General features: G+C 37.5%; 1 protein-coding gene and 1 long non-coding RNA gene across 4 annotated transcripts in view; one reads left to right on the forward strand and one right to left on the reverse strand.

Annotated features, from left to right (window-relative positions):
- LOC148845385 (ARM repeat superfamily protein) overlaps window positions 1–6,521 on the reverse strand; it is a 125,346-nt gene extending 118,825 nt beyond the window's left edge. For 2 of the 3 annotated variants that reach the window (XM_088955617.1, XM_088955616.1), the window contains exon 1: window positions 6,220–6,521. In XM_088955617.1, coding sequence (XP_088811743.1) covers window positions 6,220–6,396 — 177 coding nt within the window. In that variant the 5' untranslated portion in view covers window positions 6,397–6,521. The remainder of the gene's footprint in view (window positions 1–6,219) is intronic. The other variant, XM_088955618.1, reaches the window with a different exon arrangement.
- Window positions 6,522–7,444: 923 nt separating this feature from the next.
- LOC148845386 (uncharacterized) lies at window positions 7,445–21,794 on the forward strand. The gene is made up of 4 exons (XR_016102589.1): window positions 7,445–7,630; window positions 7,754–7,913; window positions 7,993–8,030; window positions 21,514–21,794. It is a non-coding gene; the product is annotated as an uncharacterized LOC148845386 (long non-coding RNA).
- The last annotated feature ends 1,150 nt before the right edge of the window (window positions 21,795–22,944 follow it).

Raw genomic sequence — 22,944 nt, forward strand, 5'->3', positions numbered from 1 at the left:
TTCAGGAAGACACCCTCAAGGGAGGCTAGCAAAGCTACTAGGCTATCCAAGTCCGTATCCCTAATTGCCCTACGCAGGCCAAGGTTCCAACCAAAGCCCGAAGTGGAAGCTGAAGGGACTAAGAAAGAAGAAATTGGTTCATTTTTCAAGTTTGAAAGAACATACAAGGAAGGAAACTTGTCTTTCAAAGGAGAATCCCCGACCCAAAGATGTTCCTAGAAAATTATTCGGTTACCAAAGTTTAGACCATACCTGATCCAAGGGGAGAAAACTGGAAGCAGATTGTGGATGGATTTCCAAGGAGAAGCAGTTGAAGCCCTTGCCAAGATTCCAGGATCCTAGCCATTGTCTTCCAGCCCATGAATGCTAGCCACAATCTTAGTCCACAATTTATCCCTTTCCAAAGAGAACCTCCACAACCACTTCCCCAGAAGAGCCATGTTCCCTTTCTTGAAATTACCAATCCCTAGACCTCCTAATGTTTTACACCTAGAGACCACCTCCCAATTCACCCTATGATCTCTCTTCTCCTCTCCAGGCTCCCAGAGAAAGTTCCTTATTAATTTTTCCAAAAGATTTGAAACCTTTGAAGGGATCTTAAACACTGACAGAAAGTAAACAAGAAGGTTAGCTAGGGTAGATCTAATGAGAGAGACTCTTCCACCTAAAGAAAGATAACTCCTCTTCCAGGCCGCTAGCCTCTTCTCAAACCTCTCCACTACCGGAGCTCAAAAGCTGACACTCTTAGGATTATCGCCTAAAGGGAGGCCCAAGTAAGTCAGGGGCCAATCCGTAATAGCACAACCTAGCTCATCTGTAGATTCCCTTAGGTCTCTTTCGTTAACATTCACTCCCGCTACACAACTCTTATTGAAGTTTACCTTGAGGTTAGATATCTGCTCAAAAAGTTGAATTGTCAACTTTAGATTCCGGATCCAACTGAGGTTCCCTCCTTCACAGAAAAGGATAGTATCATCTGCAAACTGTAGAAGAGTTAAGGGAACCTCCTCCCTTCCTACTCTCCACCCTCTTATCAGATTCCTCGAGTCTGCTCTATGGATCAAACGCCCAAACACATCAACAATAAGGGTGAAAAGAAAAGGGGAAAGAGGATCTCCTTGTCTTAGACCTCTCAATGCCGGAAAGAAGTCAACCACAGTCCCGTTCATCAGGATAGAATAATGGCAAGTACTAACACAGCCCCAAATCCACTTGCACCACCTGTCACCAAAACCAAAACTGCTCAACACCTCCATCGAGAATGACCAATCAACCAAGTCGAAAGCCTTCTCCAGATCCAATTTGCAGACCACTCCCTTCTTCTTTGACTTTCTAAAGCTCTCCAAGCTCTCATTTGCACTGAGGATCTTATCGGTGATCTGTCTTCCCTCCACAAAAGCACTTTGGTTGGGTGCAATAATAGAGGGGAGCACCTTCTTTATCCTGAGAGACAGCACCTTAGCAATGATTTTGTACAAGCTAGTCACTAGACTAATAGGTCTAAAATCTTTAGGTTGAGAGGCATCTTTCTTCTTTTGGGACTAAGGCAATGAAAGTTGAGTTCAATCCCGGATTTATTACACCCCTCCTGTGGAACTCCTCAAAGACCGAAGCAAGATCATTCTCCAAAATATCCCAGCAATCCTGGTAAAAGGCCATTGTGAACCCATCTGGACCCGAAGCTTTTGTCCTATCCATAGAGAAAACTGCTTCCTTTACCTCCATATCGAATCTTTTTTCTAGCCTCTCTCTTCTCTGCACTTAGAGTCGGCCAATCCAAACCCTCCAACCACACTCTCTCATTCATAGGCCTTCTAAAAATAGATTTGAAGTGATTTACTAGGGCCTCTGCAATTTCAACCGGGTGAGACAAAACTGTTCCATCAACTTTCAAGTTAGAGATGTAATTCTTCTTTCACCTTCCATTTGCCACTGAATGGAAAAACCTTGTGTTTCTGTCTCCCTCCCTTAGCCACTTACACCTAGATTTTTGCCTCCAACTGATTTCCTCCTTGATCAAGATGTCCTCCAACTTCCTCCTTAAAACCCATCTCAACTTCCTTTCTTCCTCTCCAAAGGGGCCTCTCTCTATTCTTTCAGGTCCAAATCCTCAATTTGCTCCACCAGAACTTGCTTTGTCTCTTCTAATCTTCCAAATTCCAGCCTATTCCACTTCTTTAATTGAGATTTTAGGTATTGGAGCTTCTTGTGGAACCTCATTCCCTCCCAATCAACTACCGGATTCGCTTGCTCCCCACCACTCTCTGATTTTCTCAATGAAACCCAGACGAGACAACCACATATTTTCAAACTTGAAAGGGGTAGGCCCTACTCCTCTTAATTCCTCCTTGACCAAAACTATTGGCCAGTGGTCTGAAGTGAGTCTAGAAAGAGCCCTAGAAGTAAGGTTGCCCCAATGATCCTCCCAATCTGTTGAGAACAAAAATCTGTCCAACTAAGAGCAAATTGGCTGAGATTGAAGGTTGGACCAAGTGAAGTTATTATTTAGGAAAGGAAGTTCTTTGAGATTAAAAGAGTCCACAAATTGGTTGAACTTCCTCATACTTGTTGTCACTCTCTGTCTGGGGTTGTTGGTTTCCTCCATAAATCTCACTACATTAAAGCCCCCTCCCGCACACCAGGGTCCATCCCAAAGGCCTCTAATGTCACTCAATTCTTCCCATAATTTCTCCCTTTGCCTATAGTCATTGGGGCCATACACATTTGTTAGTACCCATTCATACCCATCGGCCACCTATTTGAACTTCAGGGAGACAGAGTGGTCTCCAATTAGCTCCTCCACACCTAAGAGAATCTCTTCTTTCCACAGGGTCACAATCCCTCCCGAGAAACCCCACGAAGGAGCAACCACCCACTTAATACCTCTAGAACTCCACACACTCCTTGCCCAGCTGCAATCAAAATCCATTCTTTTGGACTCCTGAAGCATAACCACATCCAGATTGAACTTCTTAATTACCTCTTTGATTGTTGCTCTCTTCCTAAAGCTGCCCAACCCCCTCACATTCCAACTTAGGATTCTCATTGAAAACTAAAGGCTTTAACCCTAAGTCCTCCAAGAACTATTTAGACCATTTTCTTCTAATCCCTTTCACTTCGAACTTCTTGTCCCCCTCAATATCTTTTTTTAATCTCTCCACTTCACTCAGCCTTCTAAACTTCATCTTGCTGTCCTCTTTATTTTGCATGTAGGCTTTTAGGTCATTCGGGTTCTTCAGCTTGCACCCCAACTTTTTCACAAACTCTGCAACTGACTCGTCCCCAAAAGTTTCCTTTTTCCCTAAAGAAGCACTCTCCTCACTCCTAGGAAGCTTCTTGTTCCTTCTCACTTTACCTCCAACCACAACCCTGTCTGTCCCCTCCGGTCTCCCTCTCTGCAAATCCTTCATTTCCACTTCACCCAAGAGGCTTTCTAAGATTTTCCTAATTATTGTCTCTCTGCAAGATTCCTCACCCACTTCCCCCCCTTGTAGACTCATTGTGGCTTTCAGACCAAGGGCTTCCAACTCTTGGTTGGGAAGAGAATCCGGTACAAGAGATACAGAGTGCTCATCAGTATCCAAAACTGAATTGATAGAGTTGAGGGATTTATCTGAGGTAGAGAAGTGAGGAGAGAGTAAAGGCGAAGGAGAGGTAGTCACTTTCTTTTTTGGGAAAACAGAGCACTCTGTATCCCAGAGATGGGGGAGGGAAATCCCTGTCGCTGTATCAACACAAAGACCCCTTTTTGTACCCAAGTATGTACCTCTCTGTGAAGTACCCTTGTTCTGCTCTAAGAAAACCCGAGCAACCTCCTTTCCGGCCTCTTGCAAAGCACTAGAACTGAGGGGGGGCTCAGCCAGTAATGGGTTAAATTAAAACACCCGCTCCACCCCCTCCACCTTTCCTTCCACCATCGAATCCCCTAAGAACAAACAGTCCAAGCTAAAAGAATCATTGTTCTGACCTTTAAATAGAGCTTCAATTGTCGCACTGCCTAAACTCCCACAGTCATCTGAACTATCAACATGATCAGAATCTGAACCGCAGCTCAACCAGCCTTGATCAGCCTCTTCTTTCTCTTCTGATCTACCTCTCGAATAGCGCAGGTTCGGGCGATCAAAAAGGCTGAGATTTAGCTCGTCGTCGGCTGCCCGTCGGACCCAACATAGAGGCCGGCGCTCTCCAGCCTTGTTCGCAGACTTCGCCTCTCCACAGTCGAGAGAGCGAGACTTAGACGATGATAGATGAAAGATGTCATCTATCATCGTCCCATGCCTGCCCCGCCCCACGTTATGAGTTAAGTTGTCACGTGGGCTTTTAAAACCGATAGGAAATTCACCCACTGGCCCGACTAGCTCGACCATTCTTAGAGCCGATTCGAAGAGAGACTTAGCGCGCGAACCGTTCTTTCCCAACTTAGCCACGTCAGCATAGGACGGGCCACCCTCTTTACACAACCCTTCTTCAAAAAAATTTGAAAAAGAAGCCAAAATAGGAAGGCTTTGAGACTTGGAACACCCCTGCCACTGTTCCCCTTCCTCTGTAAAACGCCCACACTCAACAGACTTACCCGCCAACCCCTGAAGGCCACGTGTACACCCCCCTGCGAGCTTGTCAGATTCTTCAACCTCTGGTCGTCTTCCCCAAAGCAAAGCTTCAACTTCTAAAACTAACCAAACCTTGTGCTAAGCTTCTTTTGAGAGAACTTCGAAGATCCACGGCAAGTTCTCTGGATTGATCTCAGCAACCTTGAGTTCCACCGCTCTCAAGTTACTTAAGTTAGCCTCCAACAGAACTCCACCCATCGCTCTAGTAGTTTTCCCCAGAATAAGGTCATTCCAAAGGTTGAAGGGAAGACCGAGAAGTTTAATCCAAAAACTGCCGGCTCTGGGTTCAACTTCGTTGCAATTTGGAGCCCAATTCTGGACCTTAATCAGGCTTTCTTCTACAAGGAAAGAATTGAAGAACAAAGTCTTATTTCCAATATCTAGTAGGGCTTTCTTTTCAGTAAAAGGTAGCAACAATACATCTTCCTCTGATCCTAACCTCTCTGTTAAAACTTCTATAACTTTCGTCCAGTCTTCTAATACCCTTTCTGCCACTAAAACCACCCTCTTCTCCCAGCTCCCTCTCCCTTCTTCCTCTGCTACTCGTCAGAGGATAGACGAGCTGGACACCAAAACTTCAGGGTAAAGCTTTGAGCGGAGCACAGAACAATCCTTCGAGCCAAGGGCTTCTTCTACTCTACCTTCGACCTCCAAGAGAAAAGCCTGAAGATTAGAAGCGAAAGAAGTCCACCCTCTTCGCTTCAGACCTTCTGAAATACACAACACTTGCTTTTTGTTAAAACCAAAGAATTCGGTGACCATAATGAACCACCCTTTTCCATTCCTTTTTAGCACAGCTTCAAACCTCTTGTTCTCACAGGTCAACGAGTTTCTCCAACCTTCTTTTGGAAAGGAATTTACAGCTCCATCTACAAAACCTTTCAGCCACACACAGGCCTCCTCTGGTAGGAGAATCGACGCCCTGCTCCCTTCTCTGATTTTCAATAGAGCCTTCCCCTTTGTCCTTCCCTGCTCAAAGAGGAAAGGTTTTGCTTCAATGGACAAATCCAGTCTCCATTTCCCCGCCAGCTTGAACTTCCTCTCCTCTCCCATATTCTTCTCCTGCAAGCTAACTAGTAAACTACAAATGCGCAACTCGTTAGCAGTGAAGTTCTTGAAGATGCTCAAATTAGGAAGGGGAATCACATTCCGATTCCGATTCCAGACCCCTATTCCCACGAGCCAAATGGCCCGTAAAATCCATTTATCTTTCTTTCCTTCTACTGTATCTACTTGTAAGGTATCATTCAGCAACAATTCCTTTTCCATCAAGACATTTTGTATATGAGGTTTATCCCTCATTGTTATTAATCCAAACTTCTGATCAGAAGGTTTTTTTCCTTGGGGAGTTCTATAAGATATATCGAGTATAATCATTTAATCAAGAAGTAAACCGGAAACTACCCAAGTTACATTCTAAGCATAAGTGCGCATTCTGCTCACTGTGCCCGTACAATTGAACAAGCCCAAATCTTAGAAACCTAACCATTAATCTATAGCCAGACAAATATTTGGAAAAAAAATGTCAGGCTTATATACAAATCTAGACAACCATTCACAATATCTCAAATTTATAAGGGCAGAGAGAAATAGAGATTCAAAAGCTTGCCTTCTTCCTCACGGCAGCAGACTGAGAAGAAAGGGAAGAAATACAGTAAGGAAGAAGCTTGGAGAGCAGGCTTTCGAGCTTGGAATCATCGGCAAAAGCTAAACGAGTAAGCATTCGGTCCAACATTTCTTCTCTCTCGTCGTCGGACTGCATGGGAGACGAGGAAGACTCCGCCATTTTTCTGCCTTTCTTCTTCTTGCAAAGTCACAAGCAAATCTAGGACCGAAAAGAATATAGCCAAAAATACGAGAAAAAAAAACTGTGAAGGAATATAGAAGCCGTAAGCCCGTAAGTAAACGAAGAACTCGCGATTCGAACTCTCTTCCCAAAAAAAAACGATTCCAAACTCGACTCGCCACGATTTGGTACACGTAAACATTTGGAATAATATCTAGAACGTGTACGTGTCAAACAGAAAGACTACACGTGTTTGATCTATTGTACTTAATGCCGCCAACCCTAAGCGGCTGTTTGGTTCTCTTTCTGTTTTTTAATAAATGTTTTCGTAGAGCATTCATCTTCCAAAACATTAAATCAAGACAAATATTTATTTGATAAACTATTTAACCAAACAACATTTCAATGAAAACATCTATGAGGCACCAAATTGGCGCTTTCAAACAAACATTTAAGCCATTGTGTTGTAAAGATATTAATCTAGAAGTTGGAATGAAAAGGGAATTTTGTTGTAAAGTCATTTAACCTTTTAGGCCTCATTCGTTGTTTAGGAAAAATTTATCCAAATAATTTTATATATTTCGTTCTTTTGATTTTTAAATAAATTATATAATAATTTTTTATTCATAAAATGTCATTACTAAAATGGATAAATTTGTCTCATTATATAAACTTAAAGTGGGAAAGTTTTAATCATCTAAGAGATAAATTGATAAGTAATAACCAATAAAAAAACAACTTTACCATATATAGGACCCACAACTTACCGAAAATTAAACACAGGAAAGTTGGTCACTAATAAATAATTTTCCGCCTCCTTTTATTCAAACAACGAATTGGTCTTTAATAGCTAACCACTATAATGAGGGTAATTACACACCAAGATGATAGGCTAGATTTTGGAGCTAAACTATCCCCAAGATCTAGTACTTTTTTTATTAGCGATGGTTCTTTCCATATGGTGTGTTTGGTTTCCCAGAAACGGATGGGAAATGAAGCAAATTTAAAAAATATTCTTTTTTTATGTGTTTGTTTCAAATGAATACACGAGAAAGGAAAAGGAAGCACCAAGGATGCGGGTTCCCGAAAATCAGGAAGCGGGGTTGCACTAATTTGGTGAGACCCCGCTGCGAAAGGAAAAAAGCAAGAAAATTTTGTCAAGAACCATCTCACGGGCATCATCACCTCCCTTCTTCTTGTCCAACGATCACATCTCCAGCATTTCTGCCAGATGGTAAGTGTAGTTAGGGCACTATCTCTTCATTCTCATTATTTTTAATACCGTTTTTCTCTTGTTCCATTTGATGAGTGGCCATCAAAATCTTACTGCCATCTCCATCCGTCATTGGTCATCCAGACCTCACCATAGGTCTTCTCGGCGAAGGTAGGCTTAGGCTTGGCATGATTGAACCATATCTAGCTTATAACCAGATAGTCAGTTGAGTTTATTCACACGATCTCTAGATTCGGATTTTGGAATATGGTTGTTCCACATCTGGACTTTGTTCTCCAGCACGGTAATATATCTTTTTATTCAAACTTTTTTTTTTCGGTTGAACTAGGTCTGAGATTTTGTGTTGTTTTTTGTTATTTCAGGTAATCACAAACAACAGAGCATTTGATTTCGGCTTCAGGTAACAAGTGATCTCAGATCTAATATTTTCTTTCACTACCTTATTTTTTTTTTTTTAATTTTTTTCTTTTACACTTCACCGATTTGGAATGTGATTGCTATATCTTATATGCACCTCATTGTTGCCACATGACAAATTTACACATTCATGTGGTCGACCATGCAATGCCATTGAAGAATGTGATAAAAGATAAAAAACTTGGTTTAATATGTTTCTTGTTAAATTTTTTAGAAAACAAACACAGGAAAATGAATTTTGATTATACTACTTCTCGGGAAATAAACATTTGATACAAAAAAGAAACAAAATATATTCATTTTCTCATCTCATTCTTTCTCGGCAACCAAATGAACCATTAGGTTTAGAAGAATGGATGTACATAGTGACCGCCAGTTTTGCGTGGAACAAGAAGATATTAGCCATTGATTTTTAAAGCGTGCAATTGCCAAACAAGTTTGGTCTACTAGTAGCTCTAGTATTCCCAAACCTATGCTAGGGGATGATAATATGACTTTGTGATGGGATAAACCTTGTAATTACTTGGAAAGTGAAGGTAAACCTCGATAGTGTTTCATCCCTTCCCCAGCGAACATGGAAAAATATAAATAATTTAAAACACACAATTACTCCTCGTATCATCATCAAAATGGCTAGATATCACATCTTTAAATTCCTATCATTGAGAAAAGTGTTTCTCAGTCTACCGAAACAAGCCAGTGACTATAACAACTAATCTGCCCACCAATTGGTAAACCTTAACATCTTACTTCATGGGAGTTAAGGTAAAAAAGTGGGAAGCATGCCAACTAATTGAGTTTAGGAACACACTAGCATTTGCCTTTTATATTTTTATTCAATAATAATCATTTATTACACATTTCTTGTTTAACTAGCATAAGGGTACAAATTTCATGCATGATACATAAAGTATAATATTATTAATGTCCTCTCTATCTATGTTGGCATACCACCATGGCTTGGATCCCTGTAACATGGAAAAGAATTACGTTAACAATCTCTTGATGGATAAACTTATATATATATATATATATATATATATATATATATATTAGGTTTTTAGAATATTAGTTTGTTCAAAAGGAACCAACTAACTCACTTGCTTGACGAAAGGTGTTGGTAGTATAATCTACAAAATTTAAAGAATTTCATAGGTTAAACTATAAGGCACAAAAATGAATATCTCGATGAGCACATCTCAAGTAGCTAGAAGGGTATTGAAATGATCTATATTATATTATTGAACATTTGAATATCTGCATCGAGGTAAACCATCTTGCTGTACTCTTTACACTACAATCACACATCAACCATCCCCAATCAATTATTAGCTTGAATAACTTGATTCATAACCCCACTTACATCCCAGATACGTAAATTAGAGTAATTGATTACATAATTGGTGACTTAATGTATTTCGATGATAACAAACTCATTAATTAAGTGTACTAACAATTTCAAAAGTAAGTTTGTAGTTATAGAGAAACAATCCTTAGTTGAATTTAAAATAATTGAAGAAACAATAAATAAGCTGAGACAAGAAACTGTAGTTGATTCATATGATGAACTAAAGACTCTCAAAAGAAGATGATATCTAGCAAGAAGAAAAGAAGAAAAAAGAAGCATCAAGATCCAAGCTCTTCATTTGTTTTTATTTTTAAAGGACTTAATGTAACTTAGGGCAAGATTACTTCATGGGCATAAATAAGACCAAACTCGCTTAACTAAACCTTCGAGACCAATGGCTAGAAATATATCTAGTTTGTAAGTATTTTTGGAGTCATCCATGGGCCAAAATATGAAAAACAAAGTTTGAAAACCTAAAGAAATGATTCTTGAATATTTAAAATAAAGTCTTTGAGGTTATAGATGGTGAGTAATCAACAACCCAAAATCAATACTTTCCACTTTTCACAAATTATTGTTGTGAACAATGAGCAAAAGGCCACCCTAAATAAGGAAAGCCCCATTTCAGTGCAGAGTATTCATGGTGTTTTCTTATACATTAGGTTATTTGCTTGTAATTGTTTTATCAACCTATTGAGAGGCATTTTTTCTGAATTGAACTTTCATTGTAATATCCTTGAGATGTGAAAGATTTGTATAGGACCTATAAAACTATCTATTGGTGTCAAGTCTTCAAGGTGCAAAAGTAGAGTGGGATACAAGGTTAGTATAGTACTCGGAAGTCTATCCAAGGTCTTATAAGGGTTTTTCTAGCACCCAAGAAGTTAATTGGTTAGAAATTCTTAGGGGGATGCCTGGAAAAAGAATATGGATTGAGTTTAGCTAAACCTCTATACAAATTTTGCATATGCTATTCTTCTACTTGTTCATTGCTTTTGCTTTTGCTTTACACATTTGCATTCAGGTTAGTCAACTGTTTGCAATGCTACTTCTCCACTTCAATAGATTCACACTCAAAAGGTCCGAAAAGGAAAGTAATGCGTAGAATACTTAAATATTCTAACAAAACTATATAATAACTTTAAAATATTTATTAAAAACACAAAAAATAATTAATATAGATTTAATAATATTCATACTATTAATAATTTTATATTTTTAGAAAATTCATCACAAAATTATGTACTAAAAATATGAATTATGGTTTTCCAAACTATTCAATTAAAATGATATTTAAATAATAAAAAACTTACAATTAAAAATAAAAATTATGTGGATATTTTAATAACTAAATATCTTAAATAAAAAAATATTAAAAAAATCTAAATAATTATATAACAAAATATTTTAATATTATGTAATAACTTTAAAATAAATATAATTTGAATAACAAAAAATTTTAAATAATTATATAAATAATATTTTAACCAATGAAATATTTAACATAACTAGATTTTAAATAGTTAAATTAATGAAATTATTTAATAAATTTAAAAAATTTCTTAAAAATAAAAAATATTTATAACAAAAATATTAATCATTATTAATAATTTAATATTTTACAACATCCCAAAATGATGTAAGAATAGTATAAATTATAATTTTTCAGATCATTAAATTCAATAAACAATTAATATTTTAAAATTTAAATAACTAAATAATATTTCAAATAACTAACTTCACTTATATAAATTAATAATTTTAGTACATAACTTTCAAAAAAATTAATATTTATTAATAATTTTAAAATCTTAATCTATATTTTTCATATATTTACATATACTTAAATTAATATTTATTGTATTTTCATTAATTATTTATTGTTTTTGTAAAAAAAAATATTTTTAATAATTATGTATAAGTCTATTTTTGTATTGTTATTTAACAGAAAACTTTTCAATAATTATTGGAGATTAAATTTCTATTATTTAACTTTTTCAATATATTTGAACTAATTATGTAATTTTGCTATAAATTTTCAATAATTATTGGAGATTAAACTATTGTTATTTTTTAGAGATTACACTATTAATTTAGCTCAAATTAGGAGTGCTCATAGGTTGGTTTGGTTTGGATTGTAGGGTGTTTGGCCAACCAAATCAACCAACTAGTTTGGGGAGTGGGTCACCTTAAATCGACTGACCATTAGTGAAAACCAATCAACTCAGATTGTATTGGTTTGGATTAATTTTCGGTTTGATCTATCAATTTTAAAGATTTAAACATAAAAATTTAAATTTAAATTTAATAAATTAGTGGCATTATTAAAAAATAAATGTATGATATAAAATATTTTAGACTAAGAAATATGAAAATATTCTCACTTTCCTATAATAGAAGAGTTATATAAAAATATAAAATATTAATATATCTATTTATGGTCCGGTCGCTTCATTGTGGTCGATTTACAAATGGCCAAAGTGAAATTGATTCAACTTGGTTGGGTCAGGTATTTCCCATATCATAGTCGAACCCAAAAATACAATAAATAATTATTAATTGTTTAAAATGTTGAAAATATAAGATAATTGTATACTCTTATGTGTTTCTATTGTTTAGCTTTCACTTAACAAATCGCATACATTGCATAGGTCCCTGCTAGATCCCCGCTAGTAATATATTATAATATATAATATTTCATAACAAATGAATTGGATCGGAATGGATATATATCTGAATTTGATCTATATTAACTAAATAGTAAACTTTTCCTATCTAATCCGGTTTGTTAGGATGATGGATGGTATCAGAATCAATGTCTTATTGGTTTCCGATTCGGATTACCCATAATGGGAGACGAGTCTTGATTTGCTTCCAACAAGTTGCAACATGATGTGACTGTTTCCGCATATCATACATAAGATTGTTACAAAGGAGACCACATCTGCTCTTCAGACAGGGTGTCTCACACCAACCTCACAGGCATATCCCACCATGCATTAGGAATATCTCCCGTACTTATACGTACGTTATTATTCATGGGAGATATCTCCAATACATGGTGAGATGTGCCCATGAGGTCAGTGTAAGGCGCCCTGTGTGAGGAGCAGATCCTAATTGTAACCCCGATACTAATTATAAAACTAAGAGGTTGAGACCGAGCATGCATGCGATGTACGGGTACAGGTCATGTTGAAATGTGTTGGAAGGGATTTTTGTTGATAGAAGATCTCTGACATTGATGGGAGAAATGTTATTATTGGTTTATATAAAGTCTCTATGATATACAACAATGTGAATCATTCTTTGGTTGTCCTAAGAATGGCACAGGGTACGGTATTGGTTTGTACTATGAGTCTTATCCCAATTAGCCCGTCCTAACAAAAACTAGGGCCAGGTTTGAAATAAGAGGTGGCCGCCATGTCAGATTTCTGAGGGGTAGTATTGACATGCTCATGTAATCACTTTAATACTCGGAGAAGATAAGTCTCTAATCATAGTCAATTTTTTAAAAACCAATATGGAGGCCGAACCATTTTTGCCTTCGGGTTGCAGGTCACCAATTCAACTATTCGGGTAGGATGGGTCAGGCCATGCAACATGAACACACACACACACACACTCTCTCTCTCTCTCTCACTATATATATATATATATATAAATACTTTTATTGGTAAATAATGTATAATTATATTCTAAAAATAATATATGTATTATTCTATATTTAATTTATATTTATACAAGTGCTAAAAATTATGATTTGAGGCCTAAAAGGTTTTTTTTTGGAGAAAATAGAGGGGCAAGTTGCCTTTGGTTTCCTTGAGACACATAGATATAAAAAATTATCCATAACAAAAACGATCGTCAAGACCAATTGGATGTCAAACAAAGTTGTGGCCTTCGGATGTTTGCAAATAAATAAATAAATAAATATATATATATATATATATATATATATATATATATATATATATATATATATATATATTGAGGGCGGATTTGGCCCTCCAATGACATTGTGACACATGGCATCTTGGAACAGCTGGATGACACATAGACATCACCTAAGCAATGATTTGGAGTCCTAGATCGCAGTTCGTCTTCACTCCAACCTAGCGACTTCAACCACAACTTAGGCCGGCTAGGAGCACCTCGTCTAGGGCCGACCTTTAGCACCTCGTCACAGGCTGATGTGACCTCAACATGAGGAGCGACCTCCCTCGAGGGCTTGCTGACCTGACTGAGGTTCAGGAGGTGACCTACGAGTTGTGCTCGCCGACAAATTCGGTATGCACATCCCAACACTTCCAAGTTTCTCGGAAGTTGGTCTACATACCAAGCATTCCAAAGGACGGTCAACGTGTGTGGCAGTTACCTCTGGGGATCTTGGACCAGTTAAGCGACCTCCCAGAAATCTCGGATGCGGTGCGTGAAGCCCACGCCAAACAAAGCCTATACAAAGTCACCATCCCAATCACACGAAGGGGGGGGGACATGCGATTAAGTACATTCTTGCTCTCATACTTTTTGATTTTTAGCTCACAATCTACTACAAGACTACTAACTTAAGCATCGGAGCAACCTCGCCAGGTTAGCCACCCCGGGTCCTCTAACACTGTTTCCTTGCAGATCTCTTCGTAGAGCTACCCATCTCGGCACTCAAGCAACCTTCTAAGTCAATCCAGTCAGTTCAAAATCCAAGCCTTATTCTAGCAGAAACACTCCAACTCGACCTCTGAGTCATGAGACACTAGGAATTAGTCAAAACAACAGGGTGCTGCCAAAAAAACCCTTCATCAATATATATTAAACCATGACCTAGTCATTGGATTGAACGGTCAATGGTCTAATTGCCTAGACCAATAATTTTGACTAATTCTTGGGCTTTACTAAAATTAGACCCAGAATCATGGTTGGAATATAGTTTTAACAATTCAACTAGTTGGGTCGACTATAGGTTGTTTTGTTGTGGTGGTACGACAACGAAAGTTGGTTAAATCTTCGAAAGTCCAAAGAAGGCGACAGAAAAGAGAGAGAACATGGGGAGGAGAGGGGAGAGAAGAGAGTCATTCTGAGAAGCCCTAGGTCAAAAGTTATATGATGTTGTCTCCTTGTGGGGAAGAGTTATTCCCCTTTATATAGATAGGACCCCAAGGCTATAAGGAGACCTTTCCTATTAGGAAAGGGGATCTTTGTGTCATTTATTAAGGGAGCACATTGGGGTTTCACCACTTGTCTAGCAAGACCCTCCAAAGACAAAATTCCTTTTTTCTTAAGGATTCTCATGTAGCACATGTAGGCTACATCCCCTTACGGGTTTCCTGGTAGCAACGCGTTAAGATCGGACTTGCGATGTTATTGCAAGTCGGCACCTATTGTTCACTGTGGGTCCTAGGAGGTGTTTTATACTCGTCGCAAGCCTTGGATGGCTTTTTGTTCTTATCGTAGATAATGGGTATCTTTTAAGCTCATCGTAAGCTTGTGCAAACTCAAGGTTCATCGCAAATTTATACCGAGCCCTGAACTCGTCACGAGTACCTTCATGGTGTTGGTTTAGCACCTTCTATGCTACTACGATCATGGTGATCAACATGTAACTACATTAGATCCCCTGATTATTGGTAAGTGGGAGCTTATTAATAAGAATTTGTTGTTTTACTATATCTTGGTGTTATTTGGGCGAGGGCTGGGAGCGGTTGATTTGATTTATTCTCTCATTCTCTTCTGTAATTTTGGGTTGGTTGTGCTGATGTGTTCAACCCCCTTGTCTTTTGACAGGGTATTATTTGTCGTATTGACTCGTATTTGTTTTCTGGGTCGTTTGAGTCATGTACAAATTGTTTGAAGATGTAAGTGATGGTAAAATCATGGGAGCAACTTGTAAGGTATAGCTCAATACCTTCTCTATTTTGGGCCCATGTTTCTTGATAGAAGTTATTCTTTCAAGAAACAAGTGAAGTAAATAGCTGGATACTTTAATGTTCAGCCCCCCCTTATCTAGATAGAATGTCTTCTATCGATAAATGTTTAAGTGTGGTTTGTTGGGTGTGTTATCTTTGTTGTCCCCTTTTGTGAGTGGGAGGGTGTTTAGTGGGCGGAGTACCCAATCCCCTTTGCTTTGATAGAAGGCATTGCATTAAAAAACAAGCAAAGCATCATGTAGAGCATATGTCAAGAAGTATGGATCGAGAGTATGTCAAATTGAATTCATAGCCCCCTGCTTCTTGATCGGATGACTTCTGTCAAGAAGCATGAAAAAAATTAGATCAAATTGTCAGTCCCCTTGTTTCTTGAGTGAAGGTGTTCTATCAAGAAATATTCGAGAGAGGAAAATATTGGGCCTAGTTTACAACCCCCATTTGAATTCTCCTAAGATTGGGTTAAGCATGTTTTGTCAAGAGGTGTATATAGGATCTCAGGCATCTTGATACATGTTAAATATTGCTGGAACATTCAGATGATTGCATAGCGTTGTTAATAAATGTATTGTTGTGATCGGTGGGATTCCAATAGAATCAGAAAGGTCCGAAGATAGTTTTAACGACTCTACATTTTGGTAAGTGGAGCATCAGGTTAGGGTAAATATGGCACAAAAAGGGGGTAGGAAGCCCCTCATTAAGTGTGTAAGATTTTGGACCATGCTAACGCTTTTGTGATGTGATTCGAGCATTTGTTGTGAGTGCTTTGTAGCATACTGATATTCTTGTGATAATATCATGGACCATTTTATTTGAACTACGTGCAGTGATATGGGGTGTATTATTGCATACAAAGTCCTTTTGGAGTTGGTTATGTCATCACAATTCAGAGTACTAAGTGTTTGTGGTATTCCATCTCCCTTGGGTTTGTCGAGGGCTTTCTTTTGCCAATGTTCGTTAGTGTGGCTGAGATTGTTGAAGCTTTCCTAGTCCAGCCAGGACATGCACTTGATCATGGTAAGTGCTGAAACTGATTGTCATGCCTATTGTCTTCTCTATTTAGTGATGTCTTACATCATCCTTGAGGTTTTCGGGGTCTTTGGTATTTTCCAAAATGTTTCATTGCAGTCGAGACAATTAAGTGTCATCACATTTAAGAAAGTTAAATTTCATCGCATGTGCAAAAGTTAAGTGTTATTACGTTTGAGAAAGTAATTGCCATCGCATGTGCGATAGTTAAGTTTTACCACATATGTGAAAGTTAAGTTTTATCGTATATCAAGAGGTTAAATGTCATCGCATATAAGAAAACTAAATTTCATTGTGCTTGGGTTGCCAAGGTATGTAAGAGCACACCTTTGGTTTCCAGGGTATGTGATATCGCACCTGAGGTTGTCAGGGAATGTAAGAGTACACCTGGGTTTCTAGGGTATGTAAGATTGCATTTGGGATTGCTAGGGCCTTCCTGGGGTTGCCGGGTATGTGAGATTGTGCTTGGGGTTGCCAGGGTATGTGATATCACAGTTGGAGTTGCCATGGCCTTCCTAGGGTTGTCAGGGAATGTAAGAGTGTGCCTGGGGTTTCCAGGGCATGTGAGATTATGATTGGGGTTGCTAGGGTATGTGAGATTGTGCATGGGGCTGCGAAGGCCTTCTTGGGGTTGTTAGGGCATGTAAGAGCATGCTTGGGGTTGCCAAGGTATGTAAGATTGTGCATGGGGTTTTCAAGGCCTTCCTGGGGTTGCAAGGGCCTTCTTGGGGTTTTCAGGGAATGTAAGAGCATGGTTGGGTTTGCTAGGGTATGTGAGATCGCACCTGGGGTTGTTAGGGCCTTCCTAGGGTTGTTAGGGTATGAAAGAGCGCTCATGGGGTTGCTAGGGTCCGAGAGCACGTTTGGAGTTTTCGGGGCCTTCCTGGGGTTGCCAGGGTATATGACGAGCTCTTAGGGTTACCAGGGCTTATTACAACTGGGGTGTTAGCTCAGAGGTGGTGTCTGGGCCTAGTAAACCATGCTTGTAATGAATGGGCTATGTTATTGATCAAGACTTTTATGTTATGCTGCAAGAAACATGTTAGAGAGTTGCAAGATACATGAATATTTATTTAAGACTAATTTTGAAGAATGCTAGCTGAATTTGGAATCATTCATTCTTCATATGGTAATGAGGACCTATTGTTTTGAAAACATGTTTTTGAGAAACAATGATAAAACATGATTTTACAACCAAGAGATGATATGTTTTATGAGGCAGTGCTAAAAGTATGTTTTGGAAATAACAGTTAGGTTAAAAATATCTTGCCATAATGGGGTGTTTTGAAAATAGTTTTTAGAAGAAAGAAAAAAAAATTCTTTGCTAAAATGTCAAATATTGTTTCCAATTTATTTTTGGTTTTGCAAAAATAATCCTCCTTGCAAAGAACTGAATTTGCATATCCATAGCTTTGGATTTGAATTATTATACGTTGAAACATACCAAAAAAGTGGGTTTAATTAGTATAGAAGTAACATAATCAGGAATATGAGTACCCAAAGTTTATCTATTATTATTTTTATTTACCTTTTTTCTTCTTTATGTTATGATAGCTCTCACCCAGTACCTCATAGATTTTGCTAACCAATAACCTCAACTTATAATATCCCATGAGTTCCCTTTATTGTGTGCTCAAAACAGTTTCCAATCCGATTTTTTTTGTTTGGCAACTACAAGCATATAGTTACTATTTATAGGATGTTGTATAAGAAGGGGTGGAGGTGGGTAGCCCATTGAGGTTCAAAGGGCTAACACCTATTACCTGTTATCCAAGATGAACTAAATGAGAAGTTTTTATGATTACTATTTATTGCCACCAAGTGGATTTATATATGAATATTTGCTCCCTAAATACTCACATAGGCTTCTATTAGACTTTGTGAATGAAAAATATGGTTGGTTAAGTCATACTTGTAAGTTGAACCGCTTTAGTGATTGAACACACATTAATCCAAAACTTAAACACATTAATCCAAGACTAAAAAAAGAAGGCTTTAGTTGCGGGGGATGAAGTTTTATAGCTAATTTACTCATACCCCGTGCGGTATGATTTTTAATCAAGATAAGACAAGGTCAAGTAATCTTAATGTTAAAGCTAGAAGAAGAAAAAAAGAAGAATGATATTCTATAAAATATTATTCTATATAAAACAAGTACGAATTAGGTACAAACCAAAGGTGCATCAAATTTCAGCTAGGTGATTTCTAAAGCTACAAAATTGTTGGGGTAAAAGATAAAATTTATAGGCCAAGCTTTATTAGACTCTTCAAACTATACCTTATGGAGAATACCTGTGTTACTATTCATAGGGCTTAACTACTTATTTCATTTTCTATTTTCCTACAATAGTTACCCCTCTCAAAACATATCCTTTTTAAGTAGTGTGGTTGACCTAGACAGTTGATTAATAGAAGAGTTTAGTAGCAAATGAAATGAGTGATGCAATGTCCTTATGTGTAAAGTTCTAATTTGACAAACCACATAACCGATATAAGCCTAATTGCCTCCTATAATTTTCTCTAGAAATTTTGGTCATAAAAAATCATGTGTCCTACACTTACAAGATTTATAAGGAAAAGTTGCAAAATGAACTTGGTAAGTAAAGTCCACCAAGAAGAAAAGAGAAATTCAAGCAAAAATAACCCATTTAAGTAGTTATGAACATTAGATGTGAAACCTCAATTTAAAGTGTGAATTCAGACTTCAAAACCTGGTTTCAAAAGTGAATTCCAAGTTCTCTCTCTATTTTTTTTACTTACTTGGACTTGGACTTGGACTTTCTATTTTCAATGAATTTCAGTTTTTATATATATACCTTGAATTCTAGGTTCAGATTTTTCTTCTTTGAACACAAAATTGTAGAATATGATTCAAACCCACCCTATCGTGTTCAAATGTGAATCTTAGGACCATTCAAAGATGGGAGAGTGTAGACTTGGGAGAATTCTAGTCAGCTTTTCAGTGAAGTCCGTTTATAACAATTGGGTAATAGCTCCCTATGCCGTGTGTGTGGAGCATATTTGTGCCTTTAAAACTCTCTCTCTCTCTCTCTTTGTCAAAATGTATTAATTGAGTTTTCAAAGAAATTCACTGTTTTAAAAGAAACAAAGAAATAACAGAGTTGTCAAGGGAGTGGTGGTATGGTGATAAGAGATTCTTATGATCAGAAAATCAAGATGCCCATAAGGATATGCCGAGAAATCTAAAGTAAGTACATCAATAGAGCTTAATCTAGTTGTACATGCATTCACATCTGAAAACACATGTTTTAATGATTTATGTTAAGTGTGAACTACCAACATAGGCACTTGTCATGTTCAGGTAATATGATAGTATTGCTTAGCAGAAGAATCTCTCTTTCATTTGGATATCGACAACATGTTGAATCAAATTTTGAGTATTTGTAATGCTTTAGTATATGTAGGCCTACGAAAGTTTGAGTATCAGTTTATGATAGTTGTGCATGGTATATAAAGGTTGAGTATGGATCTTTAACAGTTTGTGTTACTTGGGCATTTGATTGTGAAGGGTGAGAATGAGATTGTTACAGTTGAGCATGGTTTACAATGGTTAAGTTATAAGCTTGTCGACGTGTATCTTTTGTATACATAGTTTTCATATATTAATGATGTAGACAATTGTCAATCAAAACAATGTTGCACCAAATAGATTTGTAAGCCAATTCACATCGGAATAAGAAAATAAGATAAGAATACCTTCTTTTCTATTCAACTCCTATATCATCATTGAATGCAAGCTAGCAAGCTCCATCCTTATGACAAATACATTATTGCTCAGTATGAAGGTTAATTTTCTATCATCTAATGAAATTATTAGAGAGGTCATGGGTAATTCCAGATTGTCATGACTACACCTTCAGGTTGCAACATTTCCAAGACCAGGGGTTGTGCAGATTAAAGTTGATGACAAGAATGAAAATTTGTTTAATCAGTTATACGATATACCTTTTGGCCAAAATCAAATGTGGCAAATGTGGTTTAAGTACTCAAGTAGAGAATAAGAGTTTGAGTTTAATAGGAATGAAAATTATCTCAATCAAGGCAATGTTGTGAGATGACTTCTAAACATGTAGCTGTCTTAAACTAATCAAGAAGACACATGGCTTTGTAATTCTATAAAGTATGGTAAATTAATAAAGGGGCAAGGCAAGGTGAAGTATGCGAGATTTGTCTGAATCAGCTTGTTTAGATTAGGTCATCGCTACTGACAAAATAAACTAGTAAAAGATAACCTTTCATTTTGATGCCTTAAGGGCATCAATTCAGGGGTATTTTCAGCCTTAGAAAAATCTAATTGTGTCATTTTCGTAGTTAATTTTAATATTGTGGCCTCTGAGGGTCTTTGTGCAACTTGTGGGGAAAATTGGGAAGTTTTCATGGCTAAAATGCAGATTTTGGGAAGGTGATGTGAAGTCCAACTGAGAGAGGGTGTTTTTGTAAAAAATTGAAAGCAGGAGGACACCTCCTAACTGCTAAACCCAATTTGGCGCCCATCCTACTGTATTAGCATGCTCCCCACGCCTTAGCTAACACTAGGGTGCCTTTTAAACCATTCTTTTCATTCTTAACAAACCTTAGCCACCCCTAACTGATAAATCCTCACCTTCAATCCCTTTTAATCTCCATCATCCATTATAAGGCACTATCTTTTTAGCATTCTAACCCTAGGAGTCACCTAACTTCTAATATTCACCATTCAACCTTTAGCCAATAAATTTCAGCCTTACATAATATTGGGTGCTTTCTTTTTTTATTTTCAGCCTTAGGATCACCCTAGAATCATCCTATCCCATCATTCTAAGCTCTAGAGCACCCATACTTTTGCTAAAATCCAACTTCCACCCCCCTCTTTCTCTCTAATTCTAGTTATATCCACAATTCTCTATAAAAAGGACCCCAGGGGCCCTGGAGAAGGGGTTGGTTAATTCACCCAGCTAACAAGGCTAAGGTTTTTTGAGGAGTTTAAGGGTTGTAGAAGGGGTGGACGCCCAATTCTTGTTAGGAGGGGTTCCTGCAAGCTGTTCAACCAATCTGTAACTACCGCCACTGGATTTGATTAACCATTCTTTTCTTTTCTTTATTTTCTTTTTTGTTATTTTTATTTCTACAATCTTTTAGATTTAATTCTTGTTCATTTCTTTATTTTGTAGATATGAATTCGTTCGATTCAAGCCTAAGGGATCTCGAGGGGTTCAAGGGTTGTAGAAAGGACGGATGCCCGGTTCTTGTCAAGATGGGTTTCTGCAAGCTGTCTGGCCGATCTGTAGCTACCGCCACCAGATCCGGATTCTTGATCATTTTTTTATTTATTTCTTTTATTTCATTTGTTGATTCCCATACTTTATTATATTCTGATTTTTATTTACTGTCTTGTTTAAATTCGAAACATTTAATTTCAATAATAATAGATTTTATTTTCATATTTTTGCCATTCCTGATTGCATTCTCTTGTTTGGATTTGAGTGTATATTAATTTTTCCCTCGCTTCCCTATGGACACGATCCATTCTCACCCTTTACTACTTTAGTAGTTGTTTGAGAGTCAGAAAAATTATAAAATTTTAAATTGGTGTTTCGAAATGTTTAACGACGCACTTCCAGACAACACCATTAAACATCTTAAGAAAGCAATGGAAGTTAAAGACGATCAACCATCAAAATTGATATGCTCTAACAAAAGAGACCTAAGCAAGGGAACCATTATAATCCCTATAAAGAATCCCTAAGCAACGATGATTTTGATGCCATTCTTTTTGTCAGAGATTGGAGATGCAACTAGAGATTCTATTGTTGGTGTGGTGGTACGGCGATGGAGGTTGGCCAAGTCTCTGAAGGTCTAGAGAAGGCAACAGAAAAGAGAGAGAACGTGGGGAAGAGAGGAGAGAGAAGAGAGTCCCTCTTATGAGAAGCCAAGGTCAAAAGTTATATGATGTTGTTTCCTTGTGGGAAAGAATTATTCCCCTTTATATAGAGAGGACCCCAAGGCTACAAGGAGACCTTTCCTATTAGGAAAGGGGATCTTTGCATCATTTATTAAGGAAGCACCATTGGGGTTTTGCCATGTATATAGCAAGATCCTCCAAAGACAAAGTTCATTTTCTCTTAAGGATTCTCACGTAGCACGTGTAGGCTATGTCCCTTTACGGGTTTCCCAGTAGCAACGTGTTAAGATCTTAATTGCAATGTTATCGCAAGTTGATGCCTATTGTTCATCGTGGGTCCTAGGAGGAGTTTTATACTCATTTCAAGCCTTGGATGGCTTTCCGTGGTTATCACAAATCTTGGATAACTTTTAAGCTCATTGCAAGCTTGTGCAAACTCAAGGCTCATCCTAGGTTTGTGCGAGCCCTGAACTCGTCACAGGTACCTTCATGGCGTTGGTTTAACACCTTCTTTGCTACTATGATCATGGTGATCAACATGTACCTATAGGTTAAAAACACTAACCGTAATTATTATCATTTCAAACCATTAGTTACTCTGAATTCCATGTAATCAATGTAATGATATCAGTTCTTGGTATTCTAAAAAAGAAAAGAACTTTTCGAGCAAAATAACATAACGCCAATAAAGTTAAGATTT

This window comes from Nelumbo lutea, chromosome 7, assembly GCF_056320005.1.
Source record: "Nelumbo lutea isolate HS-2025 chromosome 7, American lotus-T2T, whole genome shotgun sequence".
Classification (NCBI taxonomy): domain Eukaryota; kingdom Viridiplantae; phylum Streptophyta; class Magnoliopsida; order Proteales; family Nelumbonaceae; genus Nelumbo; species Nelumbo lutea.